This window comes from Panthera pardus, unplaced genomic scaffold, assembly GCF_024362965.1.
Source record: "Panthera pardus isolate Hobbes unplaced genomic scaffold, ASM2436296v1 HiC_scaffold_27, whole genome shotgun sequence".
NCBI classification, from domain to species: Eukaryota; Metazoa; Chordata; class Mammalia; order Carnivora; family Felidae; genus Panthera; species Panthera pardus.
In genome coordinates this window covers 109,981,435-110,001,638 of record NW_026526843.1, presented here as the reverse complement: position 1 = coordinate 110,001,638, position 20,204 = coordinate 109,981,435, and the positions used below count along the sequence as shown (strand labels likewise).

The 20,204-nt window shown below is 47.3% G+C and overlaps 1 protein-coding gene across 8 annotated transcripts in view; it reads right to left on the bottom strand.

Moving 5' to 3' along the window:
• PHKA2 (phosphorylase kinase regulatory subunit alpha 2) overlaps positions 1 to 20,204 on the bottom strand; it is a 70,823-nt gene that overhangs the window by 23,680 nt on the left and 26,939 nt on the right. For 7 of the 8 annotated variants that reach the window (XM_053891791.1, XM_053891790.1, XM_053891792.1 and 4 more), the window contains exons 5-15: positions 19,960 to 20,128; positions 17,868 to 17,950; positions 15,519 to 15,599; positions 13,836 to 13,934; positions 11,470 to 11,616; positions 9,542 to 9,595; positions 8,814 to 8,936; positions 5,761 to 5,856; positions 3,957 to 4,064; positions 2,148 to 2,226; positions 399 to 533 (exon numbers count right to left, since the gene is read on the bottom strand). In XM_053891791.1, the coding sequence (XP_053747766.1) occupies positions 399 to 533; positions 2,148 to 2,226; positions 3,957 to 4,064; positions 5,761 to 5,856; positions 8,814 to 8,936; positions 9,542 to 9,595; positions 11,470 to 11,616; positions 13,836 to 13,934; positions 15,519 to 15,599; positions 17,868 to 17,950; positions 19,960 to 20,128 (1,174 nt within the window). The remainder of the gene's footprint in view (positions 1 to 398; positions 534 to 2,147; positions 2,227 to 3,956; positions 4,065 to 5,760; positions 5,857 to 8,813; positions 8,937 to 9,541; positions 9,596 to 11,469; positions 11,617 to 13,835; positions 13,935 to 15,518; positions 15,600 to 17,867; positions 17,951 to 19,959; positions 20,129 to 20,204) is intronic. The other variant, XM_053891788.1, reaches the window with a different exon arrangement.

Genomic DNA, 20,204 nt, shown 5'->3' with positions numbered 1-20,204 from the left:
ATTTATTTAGTATTGAGCCATAATACTAAACAAAGTTAGATTTTAGATAAAGAGAACCCCCCTCCCATTTTAATGGGTGAATGAGCATTTTCTAAGGATACAGATAAAAATCAGAAACCTATTAAGACACAAGACTGATCCAATTGCAAATTTTCAGAGGTGGTGCCCTATTTTACAACAGATCTGGCGAAGGGCACAGCCAAGCTCTGGTGACATCTACTGAATTGAGTGAGAATGTGCTGGTCTGCCACCCTTCTCCACTTTGAAGAGGTCGAGCCACACGCTTTGGTGGCTTGCCCAATTCTTCACAATTCACACCTATCGGTCTCCCCCACACCCGAAACCCAGAACCAAGATGCCCCCTCACCAAAACCACCCTGCTATTTCCCCAAACCTACCAAGCTTGGCATATATGTGACTAAGAATCCGGCCTGGCTGGACTCGGATTGGATGAATGTCAGCAATACTCTGGACGTTTACCCCATGTTTCCTCAACAAGTCCTTAATGTGGTTGTTTTCCGCCAGAACGGTGACTGTGAACAAGAGCGTAGAATCTGCATTAGACTGGGGCCTTCTGTCTCCTCACATGGAGAATATATTGTATCGAATATATTGAATAAGTTTCTGAAACTGTACTTCTGCTTCCTCCAGCCCAGACCTTCTGATATTTGCTATTCTGTTCTGTTCTCTTACATTAAAAAAAAAAAAAGTCGCTGCTGAAGACCCATCAGCTGGTCCCGGCCTGCAGCTGGAAAAGCAGCCCGGTGGATTTACGGGCTGGCGTAGCAGCGTGTGTCGTGGTCAAGCGCAGACTGTGGAGTCAGCTGAATCAGTCCACCTGGACGTGAGAGTGGAGTTGGTGCCTCCAGCTGTCAGCTCTGGGTGCCTGCGTGAGCTGACCTCTGAGCCTCACGTGTTAAGACATGGATGAGAATCACAACCGTCACGATTTCTATCTGATCGCAATGTTGTGACAGCTGGGTGTGTGTCTGAGGTCCCGGAGCACGGGAGCGACGCAGGGCCTCTTGCCGCATCACAGGCAGGGGTGGGGAAATGAGTCCATGGCCGCAGAGAGGGCTGCCCTTCATTTGTTCAATAATTGCTTTGAACCTGCTGACTGACCGTGTGCCAATCAACACAGAAGCTACAAGAACAGTACGGGCCTTGTCCTTAAGAAACGTAGGGTGTAATTTAGAGGAAATAAGGCCTGTACACCACGTGCGTTGATATCAGCTGCCACGTAAGTTGCTCGGCTACGTAAGAGGCCCGCAAGCTCCTCACGAGTCCTCCCCAGGAGGGAGGGGGACCGGTGAGCCAGGACCCGCACCGAGGGTTTTCCTGGTGACAACTGCGGTGCATCTCGGGACCACCCTGTGAGGGGGCACCAGTTACGATGACCCCGAGGCACGGGGTGGTGAAATCACATGGCTCGGCAGGGACAGCACTGCGGCGGCCCAGGCTGGCCTTCCTCCTCTCTGAAAGAGTTGCTGGCTGGACAGGAGGGGAGGCAGGTGAAAAACATGGGCCTGCAGCTCTGCAGAGAAGTCACACCTCAAAGGAAGCAACGAGTAAACCTTCACTCGGGTTCTGAACTTTCACCAGGGTCATGTTCTACTTTTTAAAGAATTTCAGTAATGACAAATGACGCGCGGTGAATCACTTGTGCCCCAACTGCGATCAAGATTTAGATTCAAGAAAACAATGGCTTTGTAGAAAGTAACTTTGTGGTTGGAAGAATACTGTTGCCTTTGGGAACTAGTGAGTTATAGAAGGTATGTCCAGGAAGTAAGTGATAAACGCTAGAGCACACATACATATTTTTTTTTTTTAATTTTTTTTAACGTTTTATTTATTTTTGAGACAGGGAGAGACAGAGCATGAACAGGGGAGGGTCAGAGAGAGGGAGACACAGAATCTGAAACAGGCTCCAGGCTCTGAGCTGTCAGCACAGAGCCCAACGCGGGGCTCGAACTCACTGACCGCGAGATCATGACCTGAGCCGAAGTCGGCCGCTTAACCGACTGAGCCACCCAGGCGCCCCCATACATACTTTTTACAAAGTGGGATGGGAAACTAGGGAATCTTTTGCATTAAAAAGAGCATTGGTTTTAGACGGCTGAATATGAACAGTAAACACGCTCACAAACCTTGCACTACGACATCAGGTTTGACGGAAGTGGAAAATCTTCTATTTAAGGGATCAATTTCCCCAGTGGCAAGGAATCCCTAGGACAAGAGGAGAATTAACACTATAAAATACAATTAAATTTCACCTTAAACCCAACTTTGAGAATGAAATATTTTGGGGCTCAAAATATTCAGTATTTTATTCCTTTATGTTGTTTAAATCAATTGCTTATCTTCTCTGAAACACAGTACACCTTTTGGATAGCCACTGATACACGTATTGTGTTTCCAGCACCCAGCTCTCTAAGCTAGTCAGACACGCCAGCGTCTCGTGTGAGCGAAAAGAGCAATAGTGACTAATACTTCCCGAGTCCTTACTCCTCGCCGGGTCCCGTGCTGAGCCCCTCCACATGCCTGGCCACACTCAGGCCTCCAAACAGGGAGGCACTACGATTATCATTTTATAAGTGGGGAAACCGAAGTAACGAAGCACTTAAGGTAAGTGGCAGAGAGGGGACTTGGCCCCGGGGTGACTATCCTGAAACACAAAGCTCCCATCCCTGCTTGCAAAGAGCGCTGTTTGCATATGGATCTCCTCACATCTTCTGCAAAGGACTGGAGCCCTCAGCAAGGGGATCAAGGTGTTCTAGGAGTTCTGAGGAAGAATCCGACCCAGTGCTGGGCCTAAATGAAGGCCTTTACACGGAAGAGGAAGAAACAGCTGTTTGTTCCCCCATCTCACTGACACAGACATCAGAGCTGGAAAGTAATGCAGAAAATCATCAAGCCCAACCTCTTCACTTTACAGATGAGGAAACCGAGGCTCCTGAGGCCAGAGAGCTAGTAAGAGGCAGACAAGACACATGAAATGTGTCTGACCATGAAATGGAGGAGGCAGTCACACCCATGAAACAGCTGCCCCACCTCAGCACCGGCAGCTCCTAAGGGCCGCTGCTACTGTGAGATCTTTACTTCTGATATTTTGCACACTAGGAACCCCAGTGGTATTGGAGCCACTACTCAAGCTCCCCACCCCCAACTTCTAGAGTCTGACAGAACACACAGGACTGGGCCAGCCTCACAGGCTGGAGCTCCTAGCTCTTCCCCCGGGACTCTTTCCTCCACACCCCTCCCCGGGGGCCCAGAGTAGTCAGCTGGGCAGGAGCCCAAGAGGACAGATGAACCCATCTGATAACCTCACCCACATACCATCTACACCATCACCCCCGTTGGGGAGGGGGATTCATTTTTAGTAGACAAAAAAGCATTTGCATTTTAAAAACTTAAGCCTGGGGACGAGAGAACATTTAACAAGAAGAAAGGAGTCAGAGGCAGCAGACCTTCTAAGTAAGGGTGTTGGGGGCTGAGGGAACACCTGACACAAAACGCACCACAGGAAAATGAGCCCCTCCCTGCCCCTTGACACAGACAGACTGTGCAGCCACGCCATTTCCTGTGCCCAGGACTGTGCCAGGGGAGCCGGAAGCCGACTTCTCCAAACCTGTATCTTTCACACATGTGTGGATCCTGACTGGGAAGCTTCTGGTCTCCTGCTGACCATCGACTCAACCAGGTTCCAGCCACAGGCCAGGAATGTGAGGGGGGTTGGTGCCTGGCACGCAGCGAACTCTGAAGTGGCTTGATTTAGTAAATATGGGCACACAAGCCCAGGCAGCAGGCCTCAGAGCCGACCCAGTCCAGCTGCCTTTACAACTCTGAGTTGCCAAAGTCATTCACAGCCACGTGGGGCAGAGCTCCTACGCTCTTCTAGGGTCCCCTGTACCTCAAATCAGATGGCTTCCAGTCTGTGAGGTCCCCAAGTCCCCTACCTCTGCCAACAGCGAGCTGAGGATGTACAAGGACTGACCCCACAGATGGGGCAGCTTCCCCAGAGGAACTCTGTCCACCGTGTGGGGGTTCTTATACTCTTCATCTACCTGGCAAAGAGAAAAACCCAAAGTCAGAATGTCAGAGGATAAGGAGGCCCACGTCACTGTACATCGGGAAGCGCGCTGAGGATTTACAAAACACCACTCATTCGATCCCCGAAGCCAGTCCTGTGCGAACGCTGGGGCAGGGAGGCCGAGGAGCTAAGGCCTTTGCGTGGGGGCCACGTGGCTAAACGCAGCCGAAATGGAACTGAAATCCAGGCCTGGCTCCAGGCCAGCGCCCCTCGCACAAGCACACTGATGGCAGAAGGCAGAGGCAGGCACACGGAGCCTGGACTGCCTTCTGTGAGCACCGCTCTGGGCAGCAAGAAGTCTCGCAGCTCATGCTCGCGCTCGTCTATATGATGGGTACGATGATCTAAAGCACTGCCCTATAGCCAAGGCAATGCATCGCAGGATGCTAAGTCAGGTTCCTCCTGTCTTGTTATCCCCAGGAGCTCACAAACTGTGTGCCTATGCAAGACGGTTACCAGAAGGTGGCACTATTTATTGAGGAAAAATAGTACTGTACTATTAGATCACTAATTTTCCACCAGGGACTCAATAAGCTGGATCCACTGGGAGCTTCTGACTCATCAAAATAAGCTACGGTTCTTTTTTCAGATGGACAGTACTGCATATACATTGTAAAAGTCAGTCTGCAATTTTCTCTGATGTAAACTCCATGCTGACCTTCGGATTTATTATTTTTTTTTTTTCAAGTCAACTCTACCCCATCATGGGGCTGGAACTCACAACCCCAAGATCAAGAGTCACATGTTCTACCGACTAAGCCAGCCAGGTACCCCTGACCTTCGGGTTTTTAGCCATTACAACGCTGGTTGGGGTTAATGTTAGTGACCGACCGCTTTTTTCCTGCAGAAAACACAGCAATCGAAGAAAATAGGAAACACTTCTCCTTCTCCAAAAGGGAAAGTCACACCACGGGGTGAGTCATACTCTGTGGATTAATCAGTGATGTTATTAATAAATTGTTAAAATTTGCTGCCGTAGTAAACATTAAGAAAACCTTAAACTCGTAAACTACACAGAATTAACCGTGTCAGTAACCAAAATGAGCTGCTAGCACGACAGTGTGGAAGGACATTCTGCAAAATGTCAGAGTTATCGTTGGTAGCAAGTTTGGTTATCTTTGGGTAGTAAGAGGACAGAGAAGTATTTTCTCCTTTCTACAGAATCCTGGATGTTTTACAGTGTACAGGATTACTTTCACAATCAGATTGTACGTTAAGGCTATTTGAAATGTAAGTAGTGTTAAGAAAGATTGCAAAGATCTGGAATGAGAAATACTTGATGCAAAGAACAGAAGGCAAAGTGTCTGGATCAAAAGACAGCTTGGCTCTGGCCTCCCCCCACCCTTGGGCCAGCTCCTGCCTCCCTGGGGAGGTGTCGCTGTCTCTCGGCCCCTCTCCACCCCAGTGCCTGCAGGTCCTCTAACGCACTAGGCCTTTGCAACGCCGCTCTATGTCTGCCTCCATTCCCCAGACCAGCTCCTTCACCCCCCCACTAGCCTGTAACCCTCGTCGAGACAGAGCTGGCACTGTAACCCCTTTGTGCCCCGTACCTAGCTTGGTGCTGAAGAGACCACTTCTGGAGAAAAGGTGTTAGGTCTGAAAGGGGGATGAAAAATACCAAAAGGCCAAGCACGAACTCACTTCATTTTAGATAAGCAGCTCTCGGTTACCTTGTTAGGTGGGATGGCATACAGTTCTGGCACCAGGTGGATCCCGTTCTTGCCTCTGATTAATATTCCCTCCAGGGCCTCTCGGTACTCTTGGACCTGAAAAATGGCCCCATGCCCCAGCATGAAAGAGGGGTCACTAACACTGTAACAGGAGTACGACATACAAAAATACCTCTCTTGGCAACAGATTACTAGTAGGACACAGGGCCAAGAAATGCATGAATACCTTCCACTTCAGGAGGGCAGGAGGAACTAGGACTCTTGCTGACAGCAAAGGTTAGAAGGAGCTAAACGCGTCGGGCTTTTCTGTATTGTCTGAACTCATGACTTCAATATTTCACCCTTAACGTCTCACATATGTAAATTTTGTCTCACCAGCTAGCCTGTATAAACTTCTTGGAGTGGAGGCCAGATCTTAAGCAGGTATCCCTATTTCAACCTACCGGTTTTCCACTTAAAAAGCCCTCATTCAAACATTTATTGCTCAACAAATACTTGCAAAATTGAACCCGATGTGAGGAAAAGGAAGTGTATGTACTATGATTCATGGACCCGATTCTTAGGATGCACTGCTCAATATAACAAAAGCTGTTGATGTAAACATTTCCATTAAATTAAAAAGGCAGCGATAAAAAACCTATGTATGAAAAGGAAATAGACAAAAGGGGAAAAACAATCCTTAACCCAGCCACCCAGCTATTTAACACATTTCATCTTTGGAAAACCTAATCAAATGCCTTTCAGATCTCATTTTCTTTACTTTTGAAATTTGTGGACAACAAAGTCTGAGCAGGGGTGTGTCATTTTTTAAAGATCGTTGGGCATCAAGTGGAAGAGACAGAATAGGGCTAACAGTAGTAAATTCTACGAGGCCTAGAAAATAAGGTCCTAAAGCACATTCTTTTTTGTCTTCTCAACCTTTTGTTTGTAATAACTGTCAAACTTCATCACAATTGAAATTCCAAATCAATTCTTTTGAGACCTTTCAGTTCTGGGATAAAAAGACCGAAAACATAAGACCCAAGATAATCCCCAAGCATCACAGTAAGTATCAACGATAGGGAAACATTAACATTTCAAGCTTACTGCCATGTTGGGAAGGAAGAATTCCCTCTGCCCTTCAAGGTCCTTTTAGCTGGACTGAGACTCAAACTGACATGAGACAGATTAAGAGGAGAAAATCAAATTTAGTTACATACATATGGGGAATCCACACAGGAGATTCTGAAGACAGTGAGGCAACACGAGGTTTATCTGACATCCTGAGCTCAGGAGAGGGGTAGGGGTCCGAGGATACAAAGGGAAGGAAGACCATTTGCAGGAAGATGAGAGGAGATGTTGGGAAAACAAAGGTTGCCCTGCTCTGCACTTAAGTTTCTGAGGTAAAGAGGAATCGTGTCAGAAGCTCTCTTTCTGGTATAGGCAGGCAGTTGAGGGGGAGCTTAAGAGCTTTTCTGGAATCTACTGGGTTTTGATTACTTTTAACTCAAAATAATGTTCATGCCAAAGTGGCCCATCTTGGGGTGGCCTGCCCGTGGTCCCTACACCCACTTCTGAAACCACTCTCAGAATTTCTGAGCAGAGGCGGCTTTCAAAACCAAAATAAATCTTTGATTTCTGATCCCACGCCAGTACATGTGCTCTGAACAGGTTAAGACAGCGGTGAAGCATTTGTCTGTCAGTCATTCACATACGGTTCACGAGGATGGGTCTGTTCTAATGCGTACCGAAGTACGCACAGCAGCAAATGCTGAAGAAGTCTGTCTTGAACCAATGGATGCCGCATTAACAGATCTTTATTCGGCACTTACTATACACACCAGGCACAGGGAATAAATAGATTAGTGAAGTGGTCAAAGACCGCCTCCACCAGGGTGCTCTGACAGGTAAGTGGGAGATTAAATATAGCTATAGGTGCCATAGTGTGGTAAGTACTGTGGGACATATAAAAGGCTTTTTTTTTTTTTTTAATCCAACTTTTAGGATCAGAGAAGGCTTTCTGAAAAAACAGACATTTACAATGAATCAAGTGAAGGAGAGGGGCAGCTGGGGGAGAAAACCAGGACCTGGGTATTTAAGAAGAGGGGAGACAGCACGGACTGTCCAAAAGATGGAAAGGGTTTCAGGGCATCCCAGAACTCAAGAAAGTAAGTGAACCGTAAGAAATCAGGTTACAGTGTTGAATATAAGGGCCAGATCTTATGAGACCCCACAAAACATGTGACGACCTTATACCAAGGCAAACCGGAGCCTTTGGAAGCTCTTAAGCAAAGCAGCGACACAATCTAATTTGCTTTTTAATAAGATGCCCCTGGCAATGGTATAGAGAACCAGTAGGGAGTGAGGCTGGAGGCTGGGCCACCAGTTAGAAAGCTGTTACATTACATGTTAGCTGAGGGTACTCTTGGACTAGAGCTGAAGGCAGCAGAAGCCTAGGCAGGTGAGAAGAAGACAACAGAACTAAACGTGTGTGGGCCAAGGTGGTCCCCAATGAGCCCCGCTTCCCGTTACTCGTGCCTGTGTGTAGTCCCCTCCCCTTGAATGTGGCACGACCCTTTAAACAAGAGAATGCAACAACAGTGACCCGGCCAGTTCCAGGCCTAAGCCTGAAAAAGGCGTGGGAGCTTTTGCTCTTGCATTTTGGGGGAAGAGGACCACCATGGAAAAAGCCTAACTGCTCAGAGACTACACTTCTGTGAGAAGCAAGGCCTGGGCCCACAAGCCCAGCTGAGGTCCCAGCCAACAGCCAGCATCAAGCTGCAGGCCAGGTGAGTGAGGCCATCTTGGAAGGCCATCCTCCAGCCCCAGAGAACCAGCTGTCGCCAAGTGAAGCAGAGACAACCCGTCCCTGCCGAGCCCTGCCCAAACGGGGCAATCGTGAGCAAATAAAGCAGTTGTGGCTTTAATTCACTATGTTTTGGGAAAGCTCGGTAAGCAGCAACAGATAACTTAAAGTGCCCTCAATTCTTGCATAACCTTATGTTCTAATACTAATCGGCACACCCATGGAATGAAAATGCCGATTATCAACACAACACCCAGCACTTTCTCACCTGAACGGCGTCACCGTTGAAGACCCCATCTATTATGAAATATGTCCAGAACACAGGCCATTCACATTCAATGTTTTCAAAGAGCTTGAGTTCAGCAGGGTCATAATGCAATCGGTTTGGGTCCTGGAATCAAACAGGAGACCGTCTAAAAGGTGATGTCAGATCACATATATAACACCATCGTACCTCACTGGGTTTCCCTCGCTTTCTGATTCAACCCAGCTTTGCGGCTGATAACGATTAGGAGTCTGCTTTAATGGGGAGAAGCTATTTTTGGCAGTTTTCCGTGGAAAAATTTCGGAAAAGTAAATCAGAAATGTACACAAGACTCCTTAGTAGTTTATATTAAGCTTCCTATATCCCTAACAAATAAATAGCAATTGGCCGATCACGATGCTTGGCAGACTATCTGTTTTACTGAAATCACTCTATCAGTCACGATGGCAGAAAAAACTCAAGAGGGAGGCCACAGTTGCTCTTTAAAACATCATGTGAGCCACAGAACTGTTTGTCCTTGTCTACAGGCTGCTTTTAAACCACCAGCCTGCTGTCCTCCTGATGATCTTATTCTTCTATTGCCTAACTTCAGCCTCGCTGTCTCCAAAATTAAGACTTCCCTTTCCAATTTTCCAACATGTAATTTTATAATCAAGGAAAGGAGAACACCACAGTGGTGACTTAAATATGAAGCACTTAAGGAACTATAAGAAACAATATTTAAGTACAACCTCTCTTGGGGTTTTATAACCGTCTCGAAGGAAGCGACAGCATCCATAACGCCCCTAAGAAGAAAAAAAAGTGCATTCGATGAAACAGAAGAATTTCTTTGCCTTTTTATTTTGATTCGCGTCAGCCCTTCACCCCCATTCCCATCAATCTTTTAGTAACGAACGAAATGTGTACCAAGTGCTTTTTGTTCTCAACACAAAAAGTTATTTTTAAGTAATAAGCAAAGTAAATTCAGGTTTGATCAGTGCCAACGAGGGAATGCCAAAACTTTCCGTCAGAGTATCAGGGCTGGGAGAGTAATTACTGAGAGTTCAGAGTGACCAGCCTTTCAGTCTGATTGGCTGTATCACGCAAAGATGCAAAGGGACCCTCACTGCTTGCAAAAGCCACTAAGGGAGACACTCGGACTGGACTACTTCTACTTGAAAGACTGGATAGCAGAAAGGACATTTCAGACTCCTCACAGTTAGGCTCTGGATGCAAAGAAGTAGGGCGGCGAGGTGGGGGCAGGGGTAGGGTGGGGTGGGTGGGGCTTCCTAGGACTCAGGGCTGTTGCTGCTGGTTTTCCTGCTGCAGGCTCCGATATTCTATTCGTCTTCGGCTTTCTGGGTGTTAAGAAAGAAGGGCGGTGGCACCGCGGTGTTAACGTGCCTCCCTAATCCCTGGATGGCAATGCTGGGTGCCCGCTCCCAGTTGGGGCTGCTTTAGCGCTGGCTGCGGAGGCAAGCACGCTCTGTGTGGCCAGCTCTGCGGTGTTCTGGGAGTCCTGGGGAGGCCCAGCCCAGAACCCGCTCCCCTTTAAACACTTCATTCCCTGCATTAACTCCCTGCCTACCTGGACGAGCTCAAACAGCTTGCTTTTACTCCACTAAACCGTGAGACAGCTTCTTTGGGGGTATGACTGGGGACCCTTTAACCCCTTTGAATCCAAGGGCTAAAATCATTTCTATGGAATCTAAGCAGGATCATCAATATGAAGATTTTGGCTTAGGAAATGTAAATTTTTTTTTAAGGAAACTTACATTTTTCATCATTTTACTGATAAATCCAGTTGCCTGGACTATTTAATAACATTCTCAGCTTGGTGTACTGTATTATAGTTCGTGCATTTCACCTCAAGGCAGGGATTTTTTAAAAAATTTTTTTAACTTACATCCAAGTTAGTTAGCATATAGCGCCACAATGATTTCAGGGGTAGATTCCTTAATGCCCCTTACCCGTTTAGCCCATCCCCCCTCCCACACCCCCTCCAGTAACCCCGTTTGTTCTCCATATTTATGGAGAAACATCTCTTATGTTTTGTCCCCCCTCCCTGTTTTTATATTAGTTTTGCTTCCCTTCCCTTACGTTCATCTGTTTTGTCTCTTAAAGTCCTCATATGAGTGGAGTCAGATGATATTTGTCTCTAATTTCGCCTAGCATAATACCCTCTGGTTCCATCCACGTAGTTGCAAATGGCAAGATTTCATTCTTTTTGATAAGGCAGGGATTCTTTTAGCCTCAATGTAACTTGGGGATTGCCAAGTCCTCAGAAATTGTGCATGAAGTTGGAGGATACTGGGACGTGTGCGTTTTTTTCTGGCAGGGACTTTATAGCTTTCGAGACGTTCTCAAAGAAGTCTGTGATCTCTCACGGGTTAAGCAGCTCTGCTTTAGAAGTACAGGAGGGATACGAATCGGGGTTCAAAGGCGCCGGCTTGGGCGCTTGAGCTCAAGCTCTGCTATCAGGAAAAGAACTAAGACACTTGAACGCTCTGAGCCTTTGTTTTCTCACCTGTAGACTCGGCTCTGGATGCTCTGAGTCCACTCAGATAAACCAAGCCTCTGACCTCACGGAGAACTGAGGCCCGGGCGAGCGACTCCATGTGATCACATGAAAGGGGCACATAACACAGGGTAGGGGGGCACCAGCCTGATCAACGCTTACCTGGAGCTTGGAAATAATTTCATTTTTGGTCACATTCACAAGGTTCATATCTTCCACTGCAAAGGCCGGGAAAGAGATAATGGAAAGAAGTCCAGCGTCAATCTCCTTAGACGTTGATGCTCTTGGCAGCATGGAGAACAGAATAGACTGAACGAGAAACAAACAGGTGGCTTTAACCTGGGAGGCGCTGATAGTTACGTACGATATCTAGAGACCATGACCTTAGCCCCAAGGGAACACCTGAATAAGTGTGCCAATTCTGAGTGGAGCTTTTTCCTACCAACACGGCCCTCGCTGGGGGACCTCGCCTACCCAGCCAACGACTCCTGTTCCTTGCGGGAGAGAAGGGGCTCGGGGAGAGCACGGTACTGCCTGGAGCGCATGCTGAGAACTGCTGGTCTCCCTCCCTCGGGTGCCTTCTGTAGACTGTGCTGTGTCTTTTAGGACACACAGGAGAGGAACTAAGGGCTAATGCGTCAGCAGGCCGGGGTGTGCTGGCTGTGAAGACGGAGACACAGAAGAACACACATATGGGGCTAGCACACAGAAATGTCCGGCTTCTGTGGAATGTGACTGGGTGGACTGGGTGATCCAGAACCCACTTGAAGAGGGAGTCCAATCCGAGAGACCACACAAACAGGCAAAATGGTAAATAACAGAATTACTTTAGTCCTAGAACTAGGGTTACTTAGTGGCACTATAACGTGGCCTCGATTATAAGGTGGTTGGGTTAGGCACTATAAACGAAAGGAAGGTGAAATGATAAGGAAAGTTTGTGAAGGGAAGGTAGCTGACACTGGGATCTAACATGTACAGACATGGGGCTAGTTCCCTGCAAACATAAGCTTACTAACTCTCATATACACATGGTGCACTACACTGACTGATTTTCAAATGTTAAACCAATTTTGCATTCCTGGAGTAAATCCCATTTGGTCGTTAAAAAATTTTTTTTTGTATTTTATAAAGAAGGAATTTGGATACTGTGCCCAGGGCACACGAGGGCTCTGAGACTCAGACACAGAGATTCATGTGACAGAACGAGGATTCTAACCGAGGCCCAGCTGGCTATAAAGCTCACACAGTTTCCCCTAGGGACTATGCATTATTAAGATGTATCATCAGCTTGTTCTGTTAAACCGTAGCTCAAGAAATAAACAGATTCCCCATTCAGGACTATTTAATGGGGGGAAACGGAGTGAGCCCGGAAGGTAGGTAAACACGGCGGAACCTTCAGCTTCAGAATAAAGCTTCGTTTTCTTATTTTTATTGTTTCTAATTTTTATTTATTTATTTTTTAAATTTACATCCAAGTTAGCTAGCATATAGTGCCACGATGATCTCAGGGGTAGATTCCTTAATGCCCCTTACCCGTTTAGTCCATCCCCCATCCCACAACCCCCCCCAGTGACCCCTGTTTGTTTTCCATATTTAAGAGTCTCTTATGGGAATAAAGCTTCAGATTCTAAAGCAAACTGACCTCCAAGCCCAGTTCAGTAACTAGTCACTCACTCCTAGGCTCTCTGCCTGCAAACACGGCCCTCCCCCCCAGAAGCTCTCTGCGTACAAGCTGATACTTCCACGACCCTGGCGCGGTACCTGGCCCAGAGGGGGCCCTCACTAAGTAAGAGTTTGCTGCCTGACCAGCAATCGGTGACCTACTGCCTGCTCAATGGAGTCCCCTAATCTGCAACGAATCGCTCCTTTCTCTGACCTGTATTTCATGCAGTTTCTACTAATTTTGCCATTTCTCCCATCTCACCTCTCCTCCACTATCCGTCCCGTCCCTCCCCAGCCCTCCCCAAGTGAACTAATGCTTGCTAGTCATCCATTTTGGTGGCACCACGAAATAAACTTGAGAGAAAACCACCTGTATGCTCAAAAACCGAAAAAGATGTTGCCTCCAGCAAAAGAAGGTTGCTGTGATTGCTGACTCCGCAGATACACCTCGTGATCATCGTGTCTTGTGTTTACCCAGTACTTTTTAGCTCATCGAGTGCTCTGACAAACTAAGTTCATTTACTCTGATCCTTACAACCGCCTTGTGTGACGGGAGAGGAAGGTGCCAGCACGCCCGTTTTATGGATGAGGGGACTGAAGCTCAAGGAAGCCAAGTACCACCGAGCGAGAAATGTGAGGAATGCGGGCTGCCCGGCTGGCTCAGTCGGTAGAGCCTACGACTCTTGATCTTGGGACTACTACGTTTGAGCCCCATGTTGGAAGCAGATTACTTAAAGTCTTCAAAAAACAAAACAAAACAAAAGCGAGAAAGAAAGAAAGGTGAGGAATGTGACGTGGAGCCCAGTCTTCCATTCCATCAGCCTCCTTCCCTCCTGTCTGGACTGTGAGAGGCTTGGAGCTGTTACCTGGCAGTGTTCGACATCATCAGGCAGCACGTGGATCACTGACTTGCGTCCTCCATGGGCTCCAAAGAGGTCCAGTTCGTCAATTGCCTCAAGGGCTGCCTACAAGCACAGGTGTGAATCAGATTTTCTTTCTAGTAAACGGACACTTTCACAGCCACTACTCCTTTACCATTAAGCAATCTAGCATAAATGCCTCCCCCAAGGTGAGGAAACATATCAGTAAAATTCAGCTAAAGTGTCCTGGAGACAGGTCCTGTCCTTATTTTCAGTGAAATCACAACTTTCCTGGATGTTGCCACTCTTTGTAGAAACAAGAAAGAAAAAGCAGACTAACGTTCCCCCAAATGAAGTTAGTATTTCTCCCAAAGTGTGAGATATCAATGAGTTTATAACATTGTGTGTGTGTGGGGGGGGGGGGGCGGGCACTAAATTCAGACAGCTTTTCTTTCACCTATTTGTGTTAATTTTAACATTAGCAATCTGCCACTTAAGGAAGTTAATTCTTTTAGTATTAAGCTTTCTGTCAGTTGATTGTAACAGAACATATTTATTGTTGTTTTGAAAATTCTAGCTCTGGAGTCTTTATTCTATCCAAAAATATACTTCAGTCTTGAGCAAGAGGGAGGCACATTAAATGTCTAGGGCAAGAGATATAAACCGGTGACTGGCAGACTGAATCTGCCCCACAGGTGTGTTCTGTTTGGCCTGATGAAGTTTCACTTTATTATTTTTTAATGTTTTATTTATTTTTGAGAGACAGAGACAGGAGTGGGAGAGGGCAGAGAGAGAGGGAGACACAGAATCTGAAGCAGGCTCCAGGCTCTGATCTGTCAGCCCAGAGCCCGATGCGGGGCTCGAACTCATGAGCAGTGAGATCATGACCTGAGCCGAAGTCGGACACCCAACCGACCGAGCCACCCAGGCACCCCAAGGCCTGAAGTAGTTTTAAAAATGATTTTGAGGGGCGCCTGGGCGGCTCGGTCGGTTAAGCGTCCGACTTCGGCTCAGGTCATGATCTCACACTCCATGAGTTCGAGCCCCGTGTCGGGCTCTGGGCCGACAGCTCAGTGCCTGGAGCCTGCTTCAGAGTCTGTGTCTCCCCTTCTCTCTGCCCCTCCCCTGCTCATGCTCTGTCTCTCTCTGTCTCAAAAATAAATAAAGACATTTAAAAAAAAATTAAAAAGTAAATAAAAATGATTTTGAACTGGAATACTTTTAGAGAAAGTTTCCAGTGCCTCCAATACCCCTCAATACTTTTCTATCTGGCCAGCTTCATTTGTTTATGTTACTTGCCAGACCTGAGCCCACAGGCTTTGGAACTTTTGAGCCCTGCCCTACAAAGCAGTCATATTCTTCAGCTCTCTTTATGACCCAGAAAAGGAGACTGGACATCATACATCCAGATGCTTGGACAACAACAAGAGCTTAGACCTGTGGGTGATAATAATGAGGAAGCAGGACACTTATTTTCGGGCATAGGCACACTTCAGTGTAGGAATCCTACATTCTTTTACCTACATTCTTTATCTCAGCTGTCTGGGGTACCTGTGCCACTTGAATTTCATACTTGTGGCTGACTTGAAAAATATGCTCATTAGATTAAATCCATCCCCCTAAAGATGAGAACCAAATCAAAGCAGTAAAAATGCACAGCAGGAAGAACAAACAGGTCAAGACCATCACCTTGGCCATTCCTACAGAGCTTGCGTTCAATTCCGGAATGCCCTGATTAGTCTTATCTCCGCGCTCCCACATTCCATAATCCTGAGGAAGAAAAAGGTAGTCATCAGAGCAGGAAAAAGAGGTATATGAGAAGTGCTAGGGAAAACATAATTCCTTTATGTTACCACAGGCACAATGGCACACGAATATCCATTCTCAAAGGTGACAGGATTCGTGGCTGTGCTTGTCCTTAATTTCACTTCATTTGACCTCTGTGTAGAATTTAACTCAAGTGGAACAAAAATGCATGCAAAAACACTCTCAATTTTCTTATTCCTAAGTTATCAATTTGTAAGAAATTCCTGATTTGTAGAGAACAACATGTTTTATTTCTCTTCAAATGAAATGCTGCCCCTCTATTTAGCTAATCCCTTTGAACTTAAATTGTAAGATAGAATAAAGAAACTTTAACAGATGCATTATAGCTAGTTGAAGCCAACCAAACCACTTAAAATAATTTAATACCAATTTCTAGCGTTACCTCTTGGGAAAAAGTGCTAAGCAAGGAACAAAAGCCAAAATCAAGTGAGGCACAGAATACTGAACTTGCCCTATCTTTTAAACCAGATTAATAAGAACTGGGTCAGAACATGCCATCCACACAGAGGCTGTGATCCACGCATACCTTTTATAATTCGTATTTTCACTTAGGTGAGGCAAGCGCTGGATACGGTTCTGAAATAACGCTACACGCGCTACTGAAAAATGACAACCCAACGAGAACAGGACCAGTGCCAGAATTGCAGCGTTTATTGTTTGATCTGCAAAGACGAACATTTCCAAAATGTGCACACCAGAGCGGCTTTCGCCTAGGTCCTGCTGGCACACCTTGTAGCTCAGCCCCAGGACTCCTTCCTCCGTAGTCCTCATATCTGGGCCTTTGCGCATTCCACGCCATTCTCACTCCAACCCCAGAGCCAAGTGACTCATCCTCAGCAACTGCTTTGATCAGCTCACCCCCCTGTGGAGGACTCTAAAATGACAAACCATTTATTCCCCAGGGGCTCCCGGTCAAATGTCTCTCTCTGGCTGGCCACACACCTCTGTTATCTGGCCCCCGCCCCTTGCACGCCCACAAGCAGACTCGGTTTTCCGGTTTTCCGCTTGTCTCGAATACTCTGCTCTCAGGCTGTCTCCTCCTTCCCCCTGAGCCCCCTCTCCCCAAGGACCGCTCCCACATTCAGAGCTCATTCCCGCCATGACTGCACATGCTCTTCCCGCACCGTTCTGCTCACCTAAACCCTACTCACCCTCCAAGGTCTACCTCAAGTCCCACCCTTCCCACAAGGACTTTTCTGGTTTCTTTAGACCTGGGCACTGCCGCCATTTGGAGCCGGACCCTGCCGTGTTTGGGTGCTGCCCGTGCGAGGTGGGATGTTCAGCAGAATCCCTCGCCTCCGCTCACTAGGGGCCAGTAGCTCCCTCCACCGTGTGACAAGCAAAACTGTTACCAGATGTTGCCCAACGTCCCCCGGGAGGGGAAGATTGCCCCTCGTTGAGAATCGCCTCTTTAGACCGGGGGTAGCCCTTGGACCAAGCCTAGTTCGCCATGTATTTTTGTAAACAAGGTCTGTCTGGGACACAGCCATGCTCACATGCTCACGTGTTGTCTAGGGCTGCCTTCCTACGACAATGGCACACTTGAGTAGAAGCAACAGGGACCGTAGGGGCTGAAAAGTTGAAAATATTGACTGGCCCTTTACAAAAAATGTTTGCCGACCCTTGCTCTAGACCATAGTGGCGTTTTGGGTTTTTTTTTTTTTTTTTTTTTTGAAAACAAACTCTACCCTTTCTTTACTTCCCTTATGCTCAGCTTTGCAAAGGTTCCTTGTTTTCTAAGAAGTGCGCAAGGCGCCGCCTTCCATATCAGACAGAAGCCTGGAGGAACTGGATGGGGTTTATACAGTTTACACCCACCGGCACCGGCCAGGGCCCACATCTGGCTCTGGGCCCTCCGCCTGTCGGCTGCGTGGGGGGATCCTCACGCACAGCAGTTCCTACCCACACGCCAACGCGGCCGCCCTTCACCCTGGGTCAGGCCGGCCCGGTACAGGCCACAGGACACGTTTTGGTCTTATTTCAGATCGGAACAATGGGTTCGAGCAGAGCACGTGGTGCATTCCAAAAACATCAACTCCCCAGCTGCGTTCCAGGTCGAAAACGTGCACTCTGTGCGCAGAGGTGACAGTCACAGAGCTCTAACCTCGCTAACCTTCTGATCAGCCCCAAACAGTCTGGCCCTCCAAGAATGGTAGGAGTTTTATTCTTCTTAACTGGACACCTGAAAACATTACCGGGGTTGATACTTACAGCGACTTTATATGCAGCTTCTATGTAAAAAACAAGATTCTGTACGAAGGCCACCTCGTCAAGGGTGAAAATAATACGTAAACCTAGTAAAGAAAAACAATAAAGTTACGGACTTAAGTTGTGAAGAGAGAGCTGCCAATTACCAACTACAAATACCACACTAGGAAAGAAATCCTTGTACCCCCATTTTCAGTTTTCTTACGAGCGCATCAAAAATTAAGTCTGAAGCATGGGGTGCCTGAGGAGCTCAGTCAGTTGAACATGTGACTTCGGCTCAGGTCATAATCTAACAGTTGATGAGTTTGAGCCCCACACTGGGCCTGCTGCCGTCACCCTGTCAGCATGGAGCCTGCTTCAGACCCTCCGTCCTCCTCTCTCTCTGTCCCTCTCCCACTCATGCTCGCTCTCAAAAAATAAATAAAACATTAAAAAAAAACTTTTTTTAATTCAGTCTGAAGTAAATTGGAATGGTTAATGCCTAATCTCTGAAAGAAAAAGGAAGGGAGGAGTGTGTGCCTACAGGTAGTAAAAATGGGAAGAGAAGGTGTGAGGCCTTCTGGTAGTGCTGGATTTGTGCAAAGAAGTTTCCAACAAACCATGAATTTTAGCCCGGAGCAACCAGACACCATTCTTACCCTTGAGTGAGCCAAAGGGTGGGTACATTTCCCCAGTGGCAGACGAGAGAGTAGAGCCCCCAGCGTCAGGAGACAACCCTTAACCTCGTGGAAAGGCGAGCTCCCCGGACCTCCCTAGGGGGCTGCACTGAAGCAGGCGGTGACCAACAGGGCTGGATTTTTGCTTGGGTCCTTTAACGTTTAGTTGACCATGGCAAATACACATACTTTTCAAGTATGAATTCTTGAAGCTGGTAGAGGTATGGTGAGATATGAACTCTTGCATCAATGGGGGGAGTTTGACTAGTAAACTGTTCTGAAAACAACTTGGTAATATATGTAAGTAGCCTCTGAATGACACCCAACAGAAGGAAGCAAACGGAGAATGGGTCAAAGTTGGTATTGCAACATTAGTTACAATAGGGGGAAAAGAATAAAGGAATGGTTTGATTATAACATATCCACTGATAAAGTCACTAAAATTATGTTTATCGAGAGCTTGTAAGATCATGGGGAAAATGGTCACAATGCTGTATAATAAAGATTATTAGCCATGCAAACGATAAGACCTTAAATAGAAAAAAAAACTTGGAGGACACACATTCAAATGAAAATGGACAGTGGAATTTTTTCTTTGTATTTTCTTAAATTTTCCAAACTATTTACAGGTTCATATTAATTTTCACAACCAAGAAGTATTTTTTATAAATGCCTGGTGTATTCACAAGCTGTAACAATATCATTTGTGGATTTCTGCTAACTTTGAGTTTCACACCTGCAGTCCGAACTGCACGGGAAGCCTCTAACTCCAAAGGTCAGTTTACCGCCGGTGACGAGAACTTGGCGACACAGCAGCTGACTGACCTAAGCCCCGGGGGCCACAGCGGCAGGCTCTGGCCCGGGAGGGACCCTCTGGTTACAGACGAGCTGCAGCCTGAAGCTCAGGAAGCCAACGGCTCGGGCTGAGAGGCAATGCTCACGGTCGGGGACTTCGGGCCCACTCCCAGCATGGGTACTATGGACTGACCGACCACTCCGGGCACATAGCCGAGCTCTAGAAATGACACCGTTTGGGTATAATTCAGGTAGATGAGGGTGTGTCTAGAAGGGGGTGAGCCGGGCAGTGAGAGGAAAAGGTGAAGGGGCCAGGCCTGCTAATACTAGAGAAGAAAATCCTAAGAGGGGGTTTGACGCTGTCTGCAGATATTCAGACTGTCAGAAGTAGATCTGATCTCGGCTGCTCCAGTAAACAGTGGCAGCAAGGAAGCTTTGGGATCAACAGCCCTTTGTCCTACCAGTCCTCAGAAGGTTGGCTATGAGCATGTCACAGAGTCAGTGCACGTAACGTTATCAAGAGCATGCTTTTTCTTTACAGAAATAACTTATTTTGAATTCTAATCAATGCCTGTCCCTCCCCACCCCCTTCTCCCTGTACAATGTCACTCCCCGTACAATGGGCTCGAACGACCCTGGCTCACCGGAGGCCGTCATCTGGGCCAGGAACAGGAGGAAGAGGGAGGTGGCATCCACCTGGAGGTGGCCCCACTGGTCGTCACCCACCACGGTGCTGCAGGTGGCGGTGTTGTACTTGGCGTGCAGGCTGTCCTTGGTACTCTGAGTGTGCTTGAACTTCTCCACTTTATGTACCTGAGGGAGGAAGCAAGCCGGCTCCACACAGTAAAGGGGCTGACGGCGGGCAGAGGCCATACCCAAAGTCCATCTC